At 41.3% G+C, this 22,959-nt stretch overlaps 1 protein-coding gene across 1 annotated transcript; it reads left to right on the top strand.

The window, feature by feature from the left end:
* Positions 1-2,663: 2,663 nt before the first annotated feature.
* On the top strand, positions 2,664-20,538 carry ppp1caa (protein phosphatase 1, catalytic subunit, alpha isozyme a). Its single transcript, XM_062531764.1, has 7 exons — positions 2,664-3,161; positions 15,440-15,571; positions 16,895-17,125; positions 18,244-18,348; positions 18,568-18,791; positions 19,165-19,299; positions 19,554-20,538. Exons 1-7 carry the CDS (start codon positions 3,107-3,109, stop codon positions 19,668-19,670), a joined length of 999 nt encoding a protein of 332 aa, XP_062387748.1. The 5' UTR covers positions 2,664-3,106; the 3' UTR covers positions 19,671-20,538.
* The last annotated feature ends 2,421 nt before the right edge of the window (positions 20,539-22,959 follow it).

The raw sequence follows: 22,959 nt of genomic DNA, 5'->3' as shown, positions 1-22,959 counted from the left end.
AACTGTGTTCTTTACACTCTCTGGAATGTGCATGCTGCATCCTGTGGTGGTAATACATGTGTATTGTGTAATACACAAAAATTTTCTGAAAATGCAGGCCTCTGTCTCATAATATATCTGTCAGACGGAAATCCCATCCTGGAAGTTTGGGATATACATTTCCATAACAAAATGTAAGGGACCTATCCCGCAGATTATTTGACACATTGTCACTAGTTTGAAGGTAGCATTTTGTTCTAGATTGGGATGATTTACATTCAACAATAAACTCCTGTGTTACAACTCGGTGCTATTTCCTAATCCTACCTACTTCCCATGTTTCCCACAGTTTCCATTCCACCTTTATGGCTCATGAGATGCTATTAGTCATGGCCTTAGGTCCTCCACTCCTACACATCCCCGCATCCACACTTGGTATCAACACACGTTTTCCCCCTTCTGTACAGTTTCGGCAAAAGAGGGGGAGGGCATGTTCAGGCAAAGTCATGAGTATCAAAATATGTGTGTGTGAGAATAGCAACAGACCATGACGTAAAACCACAGAGGTTGCCAAGTTATTACGATTCAATGTTTCAGTTAATGAATTCAATGATTCATTGTTGATTTCAACCCCAATTCCAAAACAAATCCAAGGGACATTTAGGCTATGTAAAATGCAAATAAAACAGAAAGTATTAAAATCTATTACATGGAAAATGAAAGCAGTTTTTTCATTTAATGCCAACAACACCACTCAAAAAGTAAAGAGTTCTGAGTCTCTCAGAAGCAAAGGTGTGGAGGTACTAATCACTCAGTAAACCTGTGTGGGCCAATAATAAAACAAAGAATAATGCTTCTTAACATGAAAGTGTGAAGAATTGGGGGATTGCATCATCTAGGCTATAATATCGTAAAATATTCAGAGAATCCAGAGAAATCTTTGAAAACAAAGAACAGGTGTGAAAATCAATAGGCTATTGGATGGCCATGATCTTTTGGGCCTCAAATGGCACTGCATTAAAACCAGCCATGTTTCTGTATAGAAAATCATTGTATGTGCTTAGGAAAACTTCCCATAACTATTGTCTAAGAACACAGTTTGATGCTCCATTCACAAATATTAATGCAAACTCTACCATGCAAAGAAGAAACTGTATTTGGCCATGACACAGAAATGCCGCTGTCTTATCTGGGCCCGAGCTCATTTAAGACGGACTTAATTAAAGCGTAAAATGGTGATGTGGTAACCAATCAAAATCTGTAATTATTTTTGGAAATCATGGACTCCTCTGGGCTGAAGAGGAGTGGGACTATCTAACAATTTATCTAACTTTTTATTGCTCAGTTCAAAACCCATAAAAGTTCATAAAGGTAGGAGCAGGCTTCACTCAAGACTTGTAACTTTTTTAGAGTGCTGACCAAAGTATAGACTATCATGGAAACAAGAGATAGGCCGCACTATGCATAAACAATCACCATTTATTTCACACAGACGCGTTTCGGCGCTCTGCCTTCCTCAGTGTGTGAGGAGGAAGGCAGAGCGCGAAACGCGTCTGTGTGAAATAAATGGTCAGTTCAAAACCCAGCATGATGACATGGGAATATTGCATATCTGGGAAGGTAAAATCAATTTATCACACACACACACACACACAGACACACAGACGCGCGCGCACACACACACACACACACACACACACACACACACACACACACACACACACACAAAGAGTTTGGTTACAAACACTAGGCCATCTCCATTTTTAAAAACATTACTGTAATAAATCATGTTATTTAATTGTGTATTTTTTCTGGTTTGATTGAGTAAAGATAAATCAAATTAACAATAACCCAATACAGTTGCACTGAAATAGGCCTACCTGGAAAACAAAATGTAAAAAACATTTCTGACAATTTGTTGAATCTAGGGTTTCTGTATCATTTAATATTCAAATGTACCGTCAAAATCGTGATTAAAGTTCTGAAATAGACTAAGGAAAAAGACCTATGCAATTATGCAAGCTAATGTTCAGACAGAAAATTAAAAGACAGCTTGGATTTGGGCTTGGTGTCGGGTGAAGGCCTAAATGGGGTCGGGTGCCATTTACAGAGCTCAACTCTTGAGGGCGCCGTTTGGTCTTCTATGAGTATCCTGGAGTAGCCTACATTTCCTGCTAAGGAGAACATTTTACGGGTGGAGATTGGTTTCTGGTTTCTGCCTTACACTTTCTTTACCCATTTCCTGCTTTGGATAAAATATAGCCTAGTTTACTTAAGACAATTAAATAGCAGGCTAACTGGTCACATTAAGATGCAATATGGGAGTGCGACACGGATCCAGCAGACTGTTACACCTGTCTCAAAAGAACGTCACATATGACAAAATGTATCCCAAATAGAGACCACGAATATAATCAACATTCTCAGACAGAGCATAAACGTATAACCTCTTCTTAAGCCAAAAGGCACAGTATTTTTTAATCGCCTCGAATCGCCCCATCCCTTTTCAAATCTATTACGTCACTTTACACACAGCTTTTGGGTGGGACTTCGGTTGGAAACGGACGTGGAATCGGACCAATGACAATCTTCTACCTCGATTTGAAAATCTCGTGTAACCCAATCAGTGTGCCGAAAAGCTAAAGAACGCATAATGTATCTTCCCCCCTCAAGCTACCTCTGAGTAATACGGCCTTTTTAAAGTTCCGAAGGGGAAAGGGGAAGGGAGACCTGAAAGAGAAGAAAAGGAGAGGAACTTTAGTGGACAGGTCTCTGGTCCATAAAAACGGAAGGAATCAGTCGGATGGAAAATATTTCTTGAACATATATATATTTTTGTATTTTATGAAGATATATACTATTGGGTATTCATCGATTATACGGGTAGCTAACTCTGCTAGCCATAAAGCTATATCGGCGTGCTAGCTGCGAACAGACAGCAAGGCAGCTAGCATAACAACCAAACGACAAAGGAAATAAAGCCAGCAAACTAGTCTGTAAAGAAAATATTCGTTTTATACCTTTCGCCCACTGTGGGTTGGGGCCTTAGCTACTTTTGATTAATCTGCGAAATTATACCAAGCGGAAAGCCTGACTGCCTGAAAAAAATCTTCAAAAATTAATTAAAATGGCGGAGCCGGACAAATTAAACATCGACTCCATAATACAGCGTCTCCTGGAAGGTGAGAGTCGCTTGAATGTTCTTTCTTTGCATTTCAATATGTTGTAACAACATAATAGAATGAGTGTTATTGTCTGTTAATAATTTTGCATTGTATATTTTCATAGAATATCAACGTTAAAAACAGGGTTTTCCTGTAACAAGTTTTCCTATGGGAGGATGCTAGTCAGATAGCTAGCACTCCAGTTAAATACATTTAGCTTAGGTTAGCCATTTAGCATAGCATGTCTCTAGTTTGGAATCTCATTCAGTGTCAGATGACATTATGTTAGACTATAATCAAATATAAAAACGTCTATATAGTTCACTGGAGCATATTTATAGGCAATCTAGGTAGATTTCGAATGTTATTTGTTCGATAATTGATCATGGTCAGCAGCTCCCATTTCTCAACTGTGCTACCATACGATATTATCCTAGCTATCCTTAGCTAGTTTAAGTAGCAGTTCAGAGTGGAACCGTAATGGCTCCCAAATAGTCGTTAGCTCTTGTTTCTGGTTACAAACCCATAAACTATACAACTGGGTTGCTTAGGGTAATACTATTGGTCGAGTATGACATGTTAAGAGTTTTGGAGCAGCCTAGCTAACCTAGCGTTAGCAAAGTCACCTTGTGTGGCATCAGGTGACAAGATGTTAAGTTGTGGAGTAGGGACAACAGACCTCTTGTTTTGACTTAAAACAGCTAGCTAAAAAACTACTTCCCTCCTGGACTTCCATTTCGCCAGTGTCTGTAGAATAGATAGCCTTTCTTAGTGTCGACTGAAGAATTTAAAGTCACCCTTAAAGGTTCACTTTTTGTAAGACATTAAACAGACTATGGATGAATGCATTTAGACAGCACAGGCTGCAATTGTATCGAACTGTGAGATGGGTCAAAAATGCGCACTGGGAGTCCAGTTCAGTAGTTCAGATAGGGAGAAGGTAACACCAAGCAATCAACACTGTTTATCATTGAACCATAACGGTCGTTGTGAAAACATCCGTAGCTAGTATTAAAATAAACCCTGCTGGTGTTTTTAGTAATTTTAAATCAAGGGTGATTGCTTAAATGACACTGATTAACTTGCCAGATCTTTTAATGGGTTTATGTATATTGCACACGAAGTGTAATTATCTGAACAGACCATTAATTTAGTCTAGAATGGAAAGTGTTGAGTCTTTTATTTTGTTTCTGTGATGGAAGATGCCTTTACTCACAGTGAGATTCCAGAAAAGAAAATCTGTATCAAACACATTTTACAGGATGGTGTAATGGAATTCCTGTAGTTTCTCGTGTGGGATACTATTGTTTTTTTTGTTGTTAACTCGGCCATTCAAATGTATCGTCCCTCAAAACACCATCGCTTTTTATTAACTAAGTAGCTAACTGAATCCAATACTCCTCCTGCTTACCGATTTGCCCTACCCATGTAGTGCTAGGATCCCGAGGGGGTAGTGTGATCTATCCCCTTCTAATAATCCTCCAAATGGGAGTATTTTCAGATACTAGCTAGTTTCGAAAGGGATAGAAAAAAAATCCTTGAAAACCTAGCAAACACTGAAGCAGGAAGTTAAAGAAGCTTGAACCCTCTAGGATATCTTTTCCTTAATCATGTAAAAAATCTAATCTATTGGCATATGTTATGTTAATTGGTCTTAGCAGACACTTTCGTCCAAAGTGATGAACATGACATTATAAAATTGACTGTTTAAATATATATTACATTTTTCTCAAATGCCAATATTAGTAAGAGACTAGGCCCTAATAGAATATGACAGAATGCTAGAATGCAAATAAAACCATAATCATACAAACCACAATTCTGTAATGAGAATTGATTGGTTAGATAGATAAACAAATATCACTTTTTGAAGATTCCAAAACTGTCACTAGAAAGAGCGTTAAGTAAATAATTCCTCAAATCAACATAGATGTAAATCAATATGTAATTAGTTCATTGGGCTATTGTCATTTGTCAGAAAATTCCCATTTACGATGTCAATGAAACTTTGTACAAACGACGTTGAATATTATGCTAGAATTCAACGGCACATTTTCCGCACCTCTACGCTCATATGTATTAGTGTAACATGGGAATTTAAGCTTGCAGGTGTAACACTGAAATATTTAATGTGTTGCACTAATTTGTGTATTAATTGTCGTACTTCTACGATTAATTATGAAATTGAGTTTGATGGACGGCTGTGCAATGCTATAAAAGGTAGCCTAGGTGAATAAAGTGTTTTCTTCAGTTTACTCTGAAACGGAGCAAGTTCTGGTTGGCCTATTTAAGGGAAAGCGTATGCTATCTGGTCATCATCGATAGATTAATCCGTTTTTGAACTGTCCTGCAGATTTAGTCAGAAGACTAGTGTTGTCCCATTTCCTAGGTAAATATTTTAACCCCCTACCTCTTTTGACCTCTTCTGAAGGAACACTACACATTTGAGGGCACTGTAGTGGTAGGGCAAAGGGAGGGCACTGTAGTGGTAGGGCAAAGGGATTCTGGCTGAAAACGGTGTTGGATATTGAGTTGGGTAGTTTGCAGGGATTTTGAATCAATTATTTATTTTTATAATGTTTGAAATTGATGGCCGTACAAATCTTTCACCAAGTGAATAATATTCCTGTAACGTGAAACATCTGAATTTCACACTTTCTTTTGGAATTGGACTGGCTGTTAGAGCAATGATGCACTTGATAAGCTATGCTGTGCATCCTAGAATTTCTGGATGCTCAGTAAAGTTAAGTTGTAGCTTCTTTTGAAGCCTCAATTTCTAACACTTGTCGTTACTGGTACTGTATCAAGTGCTGGTACTGTATCAAGTGTGATTTCATGATTGTAATTTAAATGCACTTTATTCAGTATAATACAGTATAATACCTCCTGCTGCTGAATAGCATAGATGGAAATTAGATATCCCAGTCACATCCACATCTTTTTGACCTCTTGGACTTTTAAGTGTGATAAGATAAAACTCTGAATTTCATGTTTTTTTTTCTCTTAAAGGAATATGCACAAGATATGCTGATGTTAGCCCCTCTATCGTCTTACTATTTGTCCGTTTTATTGCCTAATTTGGCAAAACAAAAAGCACCTACCCTGTCAGTTGTCCCTTTTCAGTAAATCGGTCAGTAGAAGGGTGATCTCACTTTTAGCAAGTGATAGATATTTAATTGCACGTCTGTTCACGAATAAATGCTATGAGGCCCCGTAGTGGCTATATGTCTCCAATACCTTCTAGTATTTTCTGCCTTGACTGGCTGGAGCAAGACAAGTTAACTTTAATCTATGCCACACTGGTGAGTTTTTGGTCCTTGCCGTTGAGGAAGTGGGTATATCTTGCGTTCAATCTGTACATGTGCCTCTCCATCTCGCTTGCTGTGTTCTCTGTTTCAACCTGGTTGGCACTGATCAAGGAAGTTGAAGATATTTCTGATCACCGATATTTAAATCCTCAACCTCAACATCTGATACAATATTGTTAAAGTAATGAAATGCTGTATTCAAACAGACACTGTTATCTTAGCTAGCAGACATCTACATATCGGTTGAACTTAGTGCAGCCACCATTGGGTGGGAAATACTGTAGGAAGTAGGCCTACTGGATTTGTAGAGTCAAGTATGGAGAGGCAGATCTCATACATGACGGCAACAGGAAATTGATATAAGTTCGATATGAATTTGCACAAATCTAAAACTCAACTCCAAAGTTCCAGATAAAATCAAATTTAGTATAAACGAATGTAAAGCAAGAAAATTGTGAATGTTAGTCCGGACACCCTTGTATACATTTCATGAGCAAAAAAAGTTGACCACACAAACCCTTCCTCTTTGACTCAAGACCATAATCCTGGACTCTAAGCTGTGAACACCTAATTGTAATTTATGGCAATGTGAAATGTTGAGTATTGGAGACAAATGGATGTCGAAAAAACACTCCAGGCCTGTTGCTGACCTTAAGAGATTGCAGGATGCAGGACACCGAGAACCTCCCCCTGCAAAGAATCTAGAGGAGTGGGCCTGTTTGTTACGCAGTGTTTTCGGGTTCGCCGTTGTGCTAAATTTAAATGTAGGCCATGCAGGAGCAGGCAGATGACTGACTGGGAAAATCTTTGCTTAGAACAGAACAATAAGTAATTCATTGCAATCTGCGTAACATTTTTTTCACATTCTACTCATAACATGCTGCACAAAACCGTTGTTGAGTGATCTGGTCATGGCCTTGTTTGTACAGAATATGGTTTAAAACCATGCAGAGCAGTTTGTTTTATGTCCTAGAGCTGTGTTTTAAGGTAAAAACCATATTGCTAAATCCCTTTCGTGGCCCTCACATGAAACATCTGACAGAGGCATCTAGAGAAACTGGCTAATGGCTGTTAGTCTGTCTGAGTTCTAGCCTAGCCTATATGTTGTCAACTGCTAATGCATCAGACGCACTCTCAGGGTGTGTGATAAGAAGCAGGAGGTTCTACCTCATGCATTTGACTACACCCTCCTTGCACTTTGCTTTACCACTTTTTATTGGATTTTTATTGGGCTTTGTTATGACCGTTTCAAAGAAGGTAAACGAAGAGCAAATCTGTCTGCCTGTCTCCGGGCCAGATAGCCAAGTAGAAACAGAGAAAGCAGGTAATAATGTCTGATCTGCACAGCAAGTGTGTGTTGCATAACACAAGCACCTAGGGGCTGTTTGATATGCTAGTAACCCTTCCTAGCCCTCTGCCAGCAAATGGCTAGCTATCTGTTCTTCTGTTTGAGAGGTTATCTTTGTGGCCTTTCAAAAGGGTAAGCCCTTGTTGGTTACAATTTAGTGTTCCCTCTAATGTGTTGTCACTTCCCAGTCCAGGCTTAATTGCCAAGACGATGCAACCACTTTTGTTTTTTTATTCATTTAACTTTCTCAAGTTTCTTTAAATAACTTGACGGCCTACTGTTTGAGAAGTGTAGGTATGAAAAATGAACGTGTGACAACCTGTTGCCATGACTCCTTGGCAGCCATATATATCGATTGAGCTGTTTTAAAGCCTTCAGCAGAAGGGAAGAGGGCCTGTGATAAAAATCGGACTTGGAACCATTGCGTTGTCCTAACAGGTGTGTGTGTCAGATAGCCTAGTTCCCCCTATCGCTCTCTCCGCCTCCATCCCCCCACTTCCCTAACATGTGTGCAGTTTGACTTGGATGATTAGTGTTCTGGCCATGAATGTTTTGTACACAATATGAGCTATGATTCTGTTTACCACCAGATGCGGGAGGAAAATATACTGGCTTGGTAATGATGGCATTTATATCCCCTTATGTAATCATGGTGATCTTTTCCCACTCCTGTCCTTTATCTTTGTGTGCACCTCAGAACCTGTGCCAAGGTGTCTGATGGTGCCATCTGTCATAAATGTAGCATCTTTGATGTAGGTTGATCGCTTCCCTCAGTGAATGTCTCCTTGCTGTTTATATTAGCCTGTACTTGAATTTGGTTTCAATCCTTACAAGCATCACTACTTTCTATACAAGACAACATTGAGTTGTGTGTGTGTGTGTGTGTGTGTGTGAGACAAGCATCACTACTTTCTATACAAAACAACATTGAGTTGTGTGTGTGTGTGTGTGTTTCTTTGGAATAGGTGTATACTATAGTTTTTTTTAGTGTAATATAGTAATGTGACAAGGACAGTTAAACGCATAAACGGACTGCCTGCAAAACACCATACACTTAATGTTATGTATAGTTGTAAGGCCCTTGTTTTAAACACGGCATAGCTCATGCATCTTGAAATGCATACTTGCAGTTAGTTCTGGCTAGACCCCCAGCACCTCTATTTTTATGTTTTCCACTGTCAGTCCACCACAATCACTGAGTATAAGCAGGGCTGTACAGTGTGACAGCCTGTTTGTCACACTTGCTGCCATAAAAAAAATGTTCTGAGCGTGGTTGATTTACGAATGTAGCACTGGTACGATACAGCTTTGCGTATGACATTACGATTAATGTGCGTGAGACTGAGAGACTTTGTTTGTTTTGAAGTGCGGATTTCTCTGTGAGGTATACAACACCTTGCGAACAATTCCTGTTGGCCTATTGATCTGTTTAGTCTAAATCAGAAGTTTCTGCCAACCGAGGTCTACTCAAATTAGGCCAGAGGTAGAAGTTTGTGGCAATTGCCAGCAAACGATTGATAATTCACACACTATTCAATCAGATTTACAAGTTCAAAGAAAGAAAAAAATCACCAGAATCGTTTGCTTCCTGCTATCACGGGCTTTATGCCCAATCTAACCTACTACTAATTTAGTTTGATAGTGCTTATTTAGCCTCTACGTCACTTGTTGGTTCCCAAAAATCCTTCATATCATGGCATTTTCATTAGGGCTGCTTTAGCCACAAAACGTTCAGCTACCTTAAGTAGGCTCCCTACTGTCTGAATGAAACAGTCTAGTGACTCATTTCATGGATGCACACTTTGACCTGTCGGCCTATTCATTGCGCCACTGGTTGGATGCAAAACTGCTTTTCTTTGTATATTAAGTGTATTCATTAGGTTGAATACCTTAATCTAATCTAAAAACAGCATTATGAATACAAATCTTTAGTACATCTACTTATTCCGCAACAAATTAACTGACTTCAGTGCATATGAAGAATCACTGAATCGTAAGGACTAGGTCCCAAACACAATTGGTTAACTGGTTTTGTGACTGGTACAAATCTTTCATCCTCTGTTTTTGTGTAACATATTCCAATCTCAATTTTTTTTTTTTTTTAAATGTAAGCATTACAAATCATTGGCTCCCTTGTGTTTCTTTAGGTTTTCACTCAGTCGAACTCTCAGAGGCGGTTCATTCTCACTGACTAGTCTGATGTCTTGGTTGAGGTCAGTTCTGATGAGGCATAAACCGGGCTTAAGGCAGGCTTGAAGGTGGATTTGGCTTCTCGCACTGCCACTGTGGCTTTGTCTCTCCTCTGGGCCTGAAGAAAGTACACACCAGATGATGGGCACTTTGGGTTTAAAGCGGTTCAGGAGAGATCCTCCTCTCACCCGGCATCCAGGCCAGCCCGTGGGGTGCAGCCAAACGCCAGACCAAACAAAGGGATTTATACTGCAGCTCATTTACAGTTCCTGGCTGGCAAGTGATGCATGACAGAGTCTGATAATATAAATGAAAGCTTTGATTCCTAAAAGCACTCGGAGCTCTGTGCTCACGAAAAACACTGTGACAACAAGCGTGGCAACAGAATTTAGCTTCTTGCCTTGGCGCTTCCTCTACGAAATATATGGTCTGGTGTCTTTGATGAAGACTCACTGGGCCTTTGTGAAGGTTTCAGCCATCACTGGAATGTTTCATGCTACAGTGAAGTATAGCTCCTCAACTGAAGCCTGTGCCACACAGTCCATATGTGAGCGTCCACGGAATAGGGTTTAGTCAGACCTATTACATCACTAAGCCTCTGCAAGCCTTTACCATGATAATCATGAGCTGGGTCTGGGTGTTCCTGGGTAGTTGTTGTTCATCTTCCATTATAACATAATGCTAATGCAAGGCTAATTTTTGAAGGGATTTTTTTTTTAACGGATATTTGTCCCACAAAAAACACTGTTTGGAAGCCTCCCCCCCCTGCATTTTAAAAATGGTATCCAGAGAATATTCAGTGTTGCAAAGCGACAGTTGGATCTTTTGGCTCAAGGCATAATCTGCACACAACCCTTGCAGTTGTTTTGTTTCCCTTCTGCAAGAATGCATCTGTGTAGACATTAGCACTCAATGCAAACCCCTTTTAACCACTTGGTGTGCAGCAAGCAGTTTGTTGAAGCACCAGAAACCAACTTAATGCAGAGAGTAGCAGCTACTTCAAAATGACAAATTTATGTGTTTAGCTTGAGGCTGTCATCTTGTTGAATATGTTAGCATTATTGAACATTATACTAGTTGTGTGACAAACACAAGTTCTCAGCTCCTCAGGTGTATTGCAGCTTTGTGATCAGGACTCGGCATGTTCACGCCGCATGTTTACACGTGTGACATCACAGGCTTAGTACCTGACAAAGCAGGCAGGGAGAGTCGCACACATGGTCAGCCTTGTGATCACTGTCTGAAGGGCAAGGAAAACCAATTAAGAGGGGTCATGGTGTGACACATCATTAAGGATTACCATCAGCTCCCTGACCAACAGGGAATTCACTGTCTCACTTGTGTTTGCAACTAGTGTGTGTGTGTGTGTGTGTGTGTGTGTGAGAGAGAGAGGCCGATTGTTGATTGAGAAAGACCTTTCGTAGCATGTCAAGTGCAGCATTACACTTTTTTTTTATTCTGCATGGGGCTGTGGTCGTCTAACCCCTTACTGTTTGTTTGTGTGTTTTCTCAGAAAGCCTTTGAGTAGAGCTCTCTCCTGACTCCCCACACTCTCCGTCCCCTCTAAGCTCACTGTTGCTTATTGGCCCCAGTGGCTAAGTTTAGAGTAAGCGCTGGCAAGGCTTTAGCCGGCTTTAATCCTGGTTTAAAGTGACAAGCAACGCAGTCCTATTAATACTCACTTTCCCCCACACTCAGCTCAAGGGCTTCCGCCGACTAGGGCCCCCCTACACACACACACACACACACTGGGCCCAAAGAGCAGACATGCTCACTGCACCCGCCATGTCCTCAAACCCACACAACATCTCTCAAAGCTGGAGAGGATGTTCAGAATGGTGGTTATGATGTGTACAAACATATTGTAGTGTTGATCTGTTCTCGTATTCCCAATGTTTATAGTGGTGGTTGGGTCAGACAGAGGTGCCTCTGACTGGAATGCAGTTTGTTCTGTTAAGGGTGATGCGTTTTGAATAACTAGAAGATGACTGAGTGATAACGCCTACAGCCTTGAGAAGTTGTTTTTGTTACAGTGATTAGTGTCTTCATGGTACCATGTGTTTCACGGATCACAGTGAGTGCATCAAGCACACAGGCTTATTAAGTACAAATGTGTGTTTGTGAAGCAAAGCGCACTAGTTTGACGAGTTCTGAAAAGTAATGTAGTAGTTATGAGTAATAAAGTAATAAGCTCGTAATTTATGTTTGAAATACAGTCTGTTTTAATAAAAGCAAGCAGCAGCAGCAGCATGGGATTTTTCTGCTCAGATTTTTCACCAGCTTGTCATTGACCCTCAACACGCGTCAGTGCCACGCAAACGCCCCTCTCTCGCGCTGGCTCTCCCCGACTCTCCCTTTTTCTCTGAGCCGCCTGTTTTTATCCTGCTACGCCCACACGCTCCAGCCCTCATCTGTTTTCCCTCTCCCGTCATGTGGCAGTGTGACTCCCCTCCACCCTGCTGCTCGGTCTTATTTGGCCTGGGGCAGAGTGTAGAGTCGAATAGGCCATGTTTGAGGAGTGCTGTTGTACCCAATGTTTTAAGGGAACAACACACACAGTCTGCAGGCAAAAAAAACCCCTCACGTACACAGCAGTGTGTCACAGGAAGCGATTGGAGTCGGATAGGATTCCCTTTGTGCGTGTGCTTGCAACAAATAAAACTGCTCAGCTGGCTTGAAGTTGGTTGTGTTTGCGGGCTGCTGGTGGGACTTGGAGGTAGCAGAGGCCACTGTGTATCTGAGTGAAGCAGCAAAGGGCCTCCAGGCTGTCGTTGTGCCAGGGCAGAAGACAGCCGTCACACAGTGGTGTGAACATGTACTGACATGTGAAGGGAAAGGTGCCATTGAACACGATATATTGAAGGAAAGCTGGTGATGTCACCATCCCTGTCAAACCTTCATTTTGAGTGCCCATGTTTTGTTTCAAGTCATGCTAAAATGGTGGGCATTGTACTTAATAAATCAATGAAAGTATTGATATTGACCGGTAAGACATTGGTTGGTAGTTGTCCACCTTTGATGTATGTGTACGCTCAGAAACATAATTTGCGTGACGGGAACGGCCCTTATTGGCTGACCTGACATAAGTGCTGTTGGCAAGGGGTGGGGAAAAGTCAGTAATACGAACAAAGACCAAGTTGAACAGCATTTGAACATTAAATTCACCGTTTATTAACTACTGAAAAAGTTTCTATATCTGTGGAAAAGACAAAAATTGGTCTTTAAAGTAGCTGAAAATCAGTACTCCATCTGTCCCACAAATCTGAAAGTAAGAAATGAGTCCATCAAACCGAAAGCATTTCCATTGTCTCCCATTTTGTCATTGTAGGAAATACAGAATGAAAAGTAAACAAGTGCAAAAAAATGTTTTCAGCACGATGAAAAATCTGCCTCATCTGTCAGCAGCCTGTTAGAAATGAATGCTTTCGCTCAGGCTGGCAAAATAATCCATTTGAGACACATCACTGACCAGTGATAATTTTGGCAGACATTTTTGATTCGTCTTATTTCTGACAAAAACTCAATTGTTCTAGTCACATTTTACTCCTTTATAGTTTTAGTCTAGCTAAGTTAATGATTATTTAGTTGCCTGTGAATTAGTTTGCACATTCTGTCCTGCAGCATCAGCACAACGGAGAATGCATAGCTGACACACCAGGAGCGTCTCTGCTGCTCACCGTGCACTATCTTTCTATGTAGAATTTGCCTTTGGTCATGGGCCTAAATACCCAATGGGTGACCTTGTACTGAAGGTCAGACCAGTAAGTTGCCCAGTTGTCACCAGAAAGCAGTCACATAAATTTGTTTAACCTTGTACATAGGAGAGAGATTGCACCAGCAAACATTCACACTCATTTATCATTCACATAATGATATGTTGACTTTTGTCGGCATTATGTAATTATAGCCTACTTTCGGTTTCAGTAATTATACTACATGTGTAGCCTCAACTTTCCCATTTTAGATAAGACGATCAATCAGTATTTTTGCTTAGAACGGCTTTCAACACCCTTGCCTCACACAGAACAAACAGGCAGCACTTCTATTCTCTAGCTGACTCTCAGTTGCTCCGTGGCTCGGGCCGCACCTGAGATGTGCCAATCATAGAGGCAGTGTGGCTGCTCTAACCTGGGCAATGAAAAGACAGTCGACATTCAATGGAAATGTGTCACATACATGAGGCAAGAAAAAAAACTTCTTTGACGAACATATTTTGTCTGAATCATACGGCGAAAATTAACACCATTATTGACTTGGTGGTGAAAAGATGAGAAAATTGCATAAAATATCCCGATTCATTGAAGAGATGCATCGGCCAAAGTCCTTTACTTTAACTTTACTTTTTAACTTATGGCATGCTGTATTTTGTGTTATTGGCACTCTCAGAGCATCACTGGGGAGTGTGCCCTATATTATTCCCCGTCCTGTGACGCAGGAGCTGAGTGCACACTGCAGGAGATCATACATTCATTTGGGTCTTAAACATCCATCTTGTGGCTGCTTCTTCTAAGCTACTGCTGCACATGCTAGCTGACTCCCGACTGCAGTATAGCCAACAAACGAAGGGCGGGAAGGAGGGAGAGAACTCCTTCAATTGCTCTCCACATGCCTTGCATTTCTCTCGCATGCGCTCTCCCTCCCTTTCTCTCTGACCTCCATTTCTCTCCTTCTCAAGTCTTACCCTTCAGCATCCTCTAGGTCATTAGCCATTTTAAAAATGTCTTTTCCCTCAACTCAGTAGCTCAATATTACAGTATTAATCTCTCCACCTGACTCGTTTTCTTACTAGCATCCCTTCTATACCCTCCCTTTCTTGACAACTGTTTCCCCCTCGTAGCCCTGTTCTCTGTCCTTCATGAAGAACTTGTCCTCTTTTCTTGCTCTTCCTCCCTCATTCGCTCCGTCTGCCTCATTGCAGTGACTCTGATGTAGTTACATCACCGTTCAGGCTTTGCGCCTCACGTGCTCTTGGTGCAGGGTGTGTGTGTGTGTGTGTGTGTATGGCCTGTGTGTCTGCATGCCACCATGTTTCGCATATGGGTGTGTCTGCCCCTATGTCAAGCACAGGGTCTTGTTTTCTGTTATATATGGTGTGCACTGGGGGAGATGGATATTCTGTGAACACACTAATGAAGACCCACACGCGCACACACACAGATCAAAGTGCTCCCTCATAATTGTCCTTTCACTGAGGCCTCAGTGTTCTTTTGTGTCTGTAAATGGGATTTAGCCCTGAGACCTGCTTTGAAGTGCTTCTCGCTCAGTCCATCTCGATGCACTGCCATTCTCTTTAGCTAGGCTAGGGTTTTTTCCCCTCTGTCTACTTGATGTTTGTGATATGTCGGCCCAGTATTCTCTATTTGTGTATGTTTGTGAATGACTATGCCTGTGTGTGTTTGTGGGTCTTTGTCTGATCTGTCTAAATCCTCCTCGTCTATCTGTCTCCTCAGTGAAGGGCTCTCGGCCAGGCAAGAATGTGCAGCTGACAGAGAACGAGATCCGTGGCCTGTGCCTCAAGTCCCGGGAAATCTTCCTCAGTCAGCCAATCCTGCTGGAGCTGGAGGCGCCACTCAAGATCTGTGGTAAGTCCCAGGGGCATGTATGAGTTTTTGTTTTTGTTTTTATCAGGTTCTGTATATCTGAATAGTGTTTGCACAGCCTAGCCGAGACCATAGGTGCTCGTCACAGACTGATAAGATTATCTGCTAATGCCATGACATTTGTTGCTGTGGCAGCAGCTGTCCTGTAGACCACTACTTGTTCTTATACAAGCGTTATCAAGAGCCACACCTGTGAAAGTACTATCTGTGCTCATTTCCGTTGAGTAAAAATGCCCCAATCGATCTGCCAGTGACTGTTTTCACTGGTGAACTACTTGATTGGCCATGATTGATCAGGGACCATCAATGTTTTATTGTGAACATAAAATGGCAATTTTTCAAAAGTTATACAAATGTTTGTATGGTGTTGGTAGCATTTGCCATTGCTGAAAATAGATCAGTGCACAGTGAATCATGGAATTGATGAGACACCAAAGGTGTTTGTAGCCACAGGTACCTTAGGCTACAAAGAGTTTACGGAAAGGCCTGCATTAGCACCTGGGTGTAACTCCTACGCCTAGAATAAATCAGTAGCCTGTCCATGGTAAGGACTTTGATAACGCCGAAATTCGGCACAGTGCTAAGGAATGCGCCCAATGTAATGAATCACCCAATTAAAATGATTCATTCAATGTGGTTTTTAAAAGCATCACAGTGCCAAACAGCGCCAAACAGCGCATCAAGGCTGTTTACATTTAAATAATGTAAAAAAAAAAATTGATTGATTTCTGTGTTCTCACATGGACCTGGCATCATGTCTCATTATGATGGCAGTCAAGTCTGCTTGTGATTTGAATTTACATCGGGCCCACCAAATCTAAGTTAAGACAATCTTCTCTTTTTTTCTTTTTTACACTCCGCAAGCACACTCCACTGTGTTAAATTCTTGATAATTTTTTTTCCTACCATAATGCCATGTCCAATGTTTGTGACACTAATTCAGACACACGCAAGTACCATTCAAATTGGCACATCAAACTTCAAAAGCCAATTGGCCAAGATCGGTGCATCTAACACTGAACACTCCAGTGTCCAATGACTGCTCCTGTGCTCCTTCTGCATGTTAGTTTTCCAAGATAACTTTGGGAAAGGGTGGCGACAAGAAGTGGACATTGGTCACTGGCCTCTGAATTCGTTGAGCGCAGTGCGCTTCTCCATCCTGTGTGTTGGCCCTTAGAGTCCCTGCCTAACTAGGTCACCTCCTTTAGCTGGCATCACTTTTTGTTTTTAGACTTCCTCCCCAACCTCCCCTCCCTCCGCTTGCGTGTGTGTGTGTGTAAAGGCATTCCATTTGTCCATTTTCAGGTGACGTGCATGGCCAGTACTACGACCTGCTGCGGCTCTTTGAGTACGGCGGCTTCCCACCCGAAAGCAACTACCTGTTCTTGGGCGACTATGTGGACAGAGGCAAGCAGTCCCTGGAGACCATCTGCCTGCTGCTGGCGTACAAGGTCAAATACCCTGAGAACTTCTTCCTGCTGCGCGGCAACCACGAGTGCGCCTCCATCAACCGCATCTATGGTTTCTATGATGAGTGTGAGTAGCCTATGGCAGTTGGTAAATTCTCATGGATACACTCAATGATGATTTTTTAAATTATTATTATTATTATTATTATTATTATTGAATTGTCATCACATTTTGTTACTTTGATATCAGTGCTCCACTAATCCCTTCAGTAATTTGTGTCCTGAAAGCTTCCAAACTTCTGGTTTAACACTGACTCAAGACTCAATCTTGACTCAATCAATCAGAGTCTTATGTTCGTAAATAGTCACACATATGAAGGCATACACAAAATCAAGTTCCAAAGGTTAATACCTTTTGCAACCAAAGTTGACTCAATATATGGGTGGTGTTGCAGACATGAAGAGTTGTGGTACCTTCAATATCTTGAACATAAACAAAATCTACATAGATATTCATCAATGTACATTAAAACAAACATGCTGGTAAAAAAAAACTTTACTTCAACACAGTATCCATGAAGCATTACACATACATTCATAAATAAATAAATACATATCTTAAATATTTAATTTAATATCTAATGCATGAGCCTAACATCGACCAACTGCTGATTCTTGAGAGTGTACAGTGAGGGAGTTGAGATCCATGTGCAACACACACACTTTGCAAATAAAGGCAATGTTGTTCTAATCCTATTAATGCCAGAAACATGCAGGCACACATGTACTACACACACACACACACACACACACACACACACACACACACACACACACACACACACACACACACACACACACACACACACACACACACACTCTAGAATCAGGGCCTAATCCTATTGATGGGTTTAAGCATGCCCATTTGTTTGTGTGGACCCTGTGACACATGGTTTAACAGGCTGTTGAACCTGCACATTTGTTTCATGTGCTTTGAATGTGCTGCGAAAGGCCACAGTAGTGGAGGGAACCGAGGTGTAGACATTTTGAAGACGTGCATGCAGACTTCCTGTTTGACCACAAAATGGCCACCATGCTCTGCTACCTCGAACCGATGACTTCTTTTCCTCTCTGTGAAGGATGTCTGCTCAGTGTGTGATGGATGTAAGAAAATGCATGCTCAGGAAATCCACACGTCACTTTTTTTTCTAATGCTGTGGTCTGTGTGCTCTCCTTTTCAATTAGGCAAGAGGCGGTATAATATCAAGCTCTGGAAGACCTTCACAGACTGCTTCAACTGTTTACCTGTTGCTGCCATCGTAGATGAGAAGATCTTCTGTTGCCATGGTGGTGAGTACATCCGTCCATGTCACTGGAACAGTGGCTATTTGCATAGCACAATGTGCTCAGTTTATGGACATTTCCATTGCGTTTATGTGTTTCGGATGGAACTGTTTTCTAAGTGCCTGTGGTGTGATCTAATGTGCTCAGTTTACAGTAAGATTTATGTCCACTGCGTTTATAATCTAACTTAATGTGTTTGTTTGTTTGTTCCCCCTCTGTCTACAGGGCTCTCTCCTGACCTGCAGTCTATGGAGCAGATTCGTCGTGTGATGCGTCCCACAGATGTGCCTGACCAGGGCCTGCTGTGTGACCTGCTGTGGGCTGACCCTGACAAGGACGTGCTGGGCTGGGGCGAGAACGACCGCGGAGTCTCCTTCACCTTCGGCGCTGACGTGGTCGCCAAGTTCCTGCACAAACACGACATGGATCTTATATGCAGGGCACATCAGGTTTGTACTGGGCTTAGAAGAGACTTCTTTCACTGGAAATCATGGAATTATAAATAGAAGTGTAGTTACGTTCTTATTCTCAAGAATATGTTTGCTCAGCTATTTGTGATGGACTGGTGACTAAACGAATTAGTGTTGGCCTATGTGCCGGTTCACCTTGCCTTTTAATTGTGGTATATACTGTAGAAAGTGTATAATTAAATTCTGTTGCCTATCAGTATTTTGTAGTGCATAATACAAATGAATAACATTTACAACTGGAAAAGCAGTGCAAAATTGCTGATTTCACTGTGTATGGACCATTGAGTGAGAGGATGTTCTGAACATAGCTTCATTCTCTGTCGTAACCATTCTCTTTTTCTCTGCCTCTCAGGTGGTAGAGGACGGTTATGAGTTCTTTGCCAAGAGGCAGCTTGTCACTCTCTTCTCTGCGCCCAACTACTGTGGAGAGTTTGACAACGCTGGAGCCATGATGAGTGTGGACGAGACACTCATGTGTTCCTTCCAGGTGAGCTCAACACCACATGAAGGCCTGTGGTCTGCTGGTCATTGTTTCAGTCCAGTGCAATGGTTTAGTACTCAAAGATGAGCTGTGGCATGTTTGCAGAAAAATGATCAATTTACATAATTGCAGGCTAAACTGTTCCCTTCTAATTGGCCACTCAGCTACTTGTTATGTCATAACCTTGTATATTTCTGCCTAGTTCAAGATGAGCTACGACTCCTCTGTTTGGTGTGACTGACTGTGTGTCTCATTTGCAGATTCTCAAGCCTGCAGACAAGAAGCTGTACAGTTACGGCGGAGGTGGAGGCATGGGTTCAGGCCGTCCAGTCACCCCGCCGCGAAATTCAGCAAAGGGTGCAAAAGCCAAGAAATAACACCCGCTGGATACCCTCCCCCTCCCCCCGACATTTCCTTTTCCTCTCCCTCCTCTTTCTCTACCTCCCTCCCATCTTGCGCCCCCACATCACCAAACAGCAACATAAGCAAAACTTGTACCCAGGGTTTTAGCCACCTCCCCTCTTTTATTGTTTCTTCTTTTGTTTGTTTTTTCTTTCATTTTTTTTGTAATTACTATCTGGTGATGTATGAGGTGATGCGGTATGTTTGTGTTTCTGTATGTATGTGTGAGAGGTTTGTAAAATTCTTTGTGCTCGTCCTGCCTCTCCCTTACCCACCCCCCTTAAAAAAAATGTCTCCTTCTCTTAGTCATAGGGATGTGTCTGGCCTCAGAAGCAGCAGTGAGAATGCCCACCCAGGCACAAAAGCTGTTTTTAAAGTAGAAAATGGGATATGGAATGGGATGGGGACACACGGTGTCGAAAGGGGAACAGAAGTGTGTGCAAAGAGGGGAGATTTGGGTGGAGCCACTGCTGTGTGTGCCCAGGCTGTATTGTGTGTATTGATGCTGAACACAAAGCTTTTATCTTTTTTGTCAGTGGGAGGACCAGCCTGTCTGTACTGTAACACATTTATACACATGCACACAATCTCTCAACCACTGATACCAGGATTGAACATGTGTAGACTGAGTAAAGGGGTCAGACACCAGGGGGTTTGGGTCTCTGAAACCCAGTGATTTTTAAACTCCATCATGGATGTGAAATTCTTATTTTATCTTTTTTTTCCTTTACTTTTAATGATGGATCACATCAATTTTAAGTCTGCTTATTTTATGTGTGTATTTTTTTAGTCTCTTTAAAAGTCTCAATGATTAATAAAGAGAACTGTTTATTTAAAAAACAACTGCGAAATGCCCCACTCTGCTTTCTGCTTGTTCCTGCTCAAGTTCACCTTTGATCCACCTCTCTAATCATATTTTGCCAAGTTTGTTGCTTTTCTGTGTTTATCCCCCCTTCTCTCTTCCCTTTTTGAAGAATGAGTGCTGTCTGTCTTTAAAGCCTCAAGATCCCTTCGGGGTTGAATAGCAGGGATCTTTTGATGAATAACCACCACTTCCTGCCTGTCCACCCTGCCCTGACTGTGTCCCACCACCAAAAAACAAAAACAAAAACAAAAAAAAAACACGTTGGCCTTCCGAGTTCATTTGCTGGAACTGACTGTAAATAAAAGGCCACCCCTGACCCGTTGTGTCTTCATCAATAGCCCCCAGTTTTTTTTTCCTTTTCATTAGATCCTCCTTTTTTTGGCTCTGATTTGCCTACAATCAATACTTTATTTAGTTTCCATCAGACTGTTCATTATTATTCCTGGCTGGTCTGCATACCTAGTAAATGACCCCAGTTAAAATGGGCTTGGATGTATAAACCACTTTCAGTTTTCTTTGCTCACTATTATGTCAGTCTCCAAAGTCTTAAAATTCAAAAGACTGACATCAGAAATGGGAAGGTTTTTTTTTTCCTGTGGGCAACTGAAAACTGGTTGTAGGGCTTCTGCTTGAGCAAGATACGTGGTTAATTATGTCATCCGGTAGCAGACATTTGACATCAACAGTACATGGCACTTGTTAGAGTAGCGCCCCCTGCTGCCACAACATAACACACAGACTTGATGACGTCAATTGTTCTGCTTTTTTTTTTTTTTTTTTTCCTAATGGGGAAATTGGGTGTCCACCTTGATGAGTGTCCTTGGAATACCTGTGAAAAGGGTTTAGAGAGTGTTGCCAAAATGATAATTAACTGAACTACTCCCCTGTTATGGCTCTGTAAGACAAATATTCCTTGATGGGAATCAGTGTCGTGATTTATTTTTTTGTGTGTGTGCTTTATCAGGCACAGTTACTTCTTTCTGATCTGTCATATAAACTGCAGACCACCACTCACTCAGATTTCTTCAAAGTGTCATGAAATCGACTGCATTAAAATGGAATTTCTCAGTCTGTAAGGTATTTTGGGGTCATTACATGTCTCAATAGAAGACCAGGGCCTAGGCCAGAATATTTTCATAATGTTATAGGAGAATGCTGCTCCTCGCTGGTGGCTGTTGAGGGCAACAAAACCATTTTTTAGACGTCATACTATACTATGGAGTTCTAGTAAAATTTTTAAGAATTCCGAAATTGGATTGTTTTGCAAGAGACAGTCTGCCACCTTAGATTACATTTTGAGAATTTCCTCTGGTGCGGTATTATTATTACTACAATGATAATAATTATATGAATAATAATAATTTGACCTTCTGATTATAGATGTCTTCATATGACAGAAAATGATATGGTATTTTATGGAGTTTTTGTGTGATTTTTTTTCTTCCTCTTTTCAACCGATCAGGGACATTTTTCCTCCATGCATTGTTGCTTGGTAGAATGCATACAATTCAAACAGTATACTTAGTCAATTGATAGGTTTATGAAACGACATGTTTCAAAGTATGCTTTTTTATTTAATGTTTTCCAATTACTCACAACTTATAACACATCCTGTCTCTGTTACCAGGTAGAAAATAAAAATAGTTTATTTGTAAAACCTGTGTGTGTCATTCAAGGCATAGTCATCATCACTAAATGTGGATCATAGAACACATGCATGGGCTTATTTAAGAGTTATTCTGGGCATCGAAGAAATCAGTTGTATTTAAGGTGAATTGTGATTAATAAGTAATTAGTAAGCAGTACTACTGAAATATGTATAATGTAGCTTCAGTGCTAAAAGGGGTCTAATGGATCGCCAAAAGAAGCCTTTACATTCTGCATACCGACATGAAAGCAACAAACAGTGATAAGACACGTATAAGAGTACAAGACCCCCTAGCCTGGCTGTGAATCAACTGCTCAACTGAGAATAGGCCTCGACACTGAGTCCATCTCCAAGAGACAAAACCACTGGAGTAATTGAGCTTCTGTTGTACATTAAGCTCTTTCAAAATCCTTCAGAAGTACAGCAAACACATTGTTCTCGTAAACAAGGGTTTTAAGTGCAGTTGTTAACTCAATTTCAAGGAAAATACACATTCCATGTCGCTTTATGCTAATCCCATTAGGGTTTTGTACAAAGCAGTGCCAACTGTCCTCTGTCTCTCATCGTATAAAGCCTGGCCCATTGTTAGCCTTCATGTGACAGGATAGTGAGGAGGTGACAGGAGATGAGCAAGGGAGAGAGACGGGGAATGGGTTCAGGAAACGACCTCAAGCTGAACTCAAACCTGGGCCCCCGCTGGCACTGAGCCCGTTCATGGTAGAAAAACGCCAACACTGCGCTATAATTCCTG

Source organism: Sardina pilchardus, chromosome 3, assembly GCF_963854185.1.
Source record: "Sardina pilchardus chromosome 3, fSarPil1.1, whole genome shotgun sequence".
Classification (NCBI taxonomy): Eukaryota; Metazoa; Chordata; class Actinopteri; order Clupeiformes; family Clupeidae; genus Sardina; species Sardina pilchardus.
This window is presented reverse-complemented; position numbering and strand designations above follow the sequence as displayed.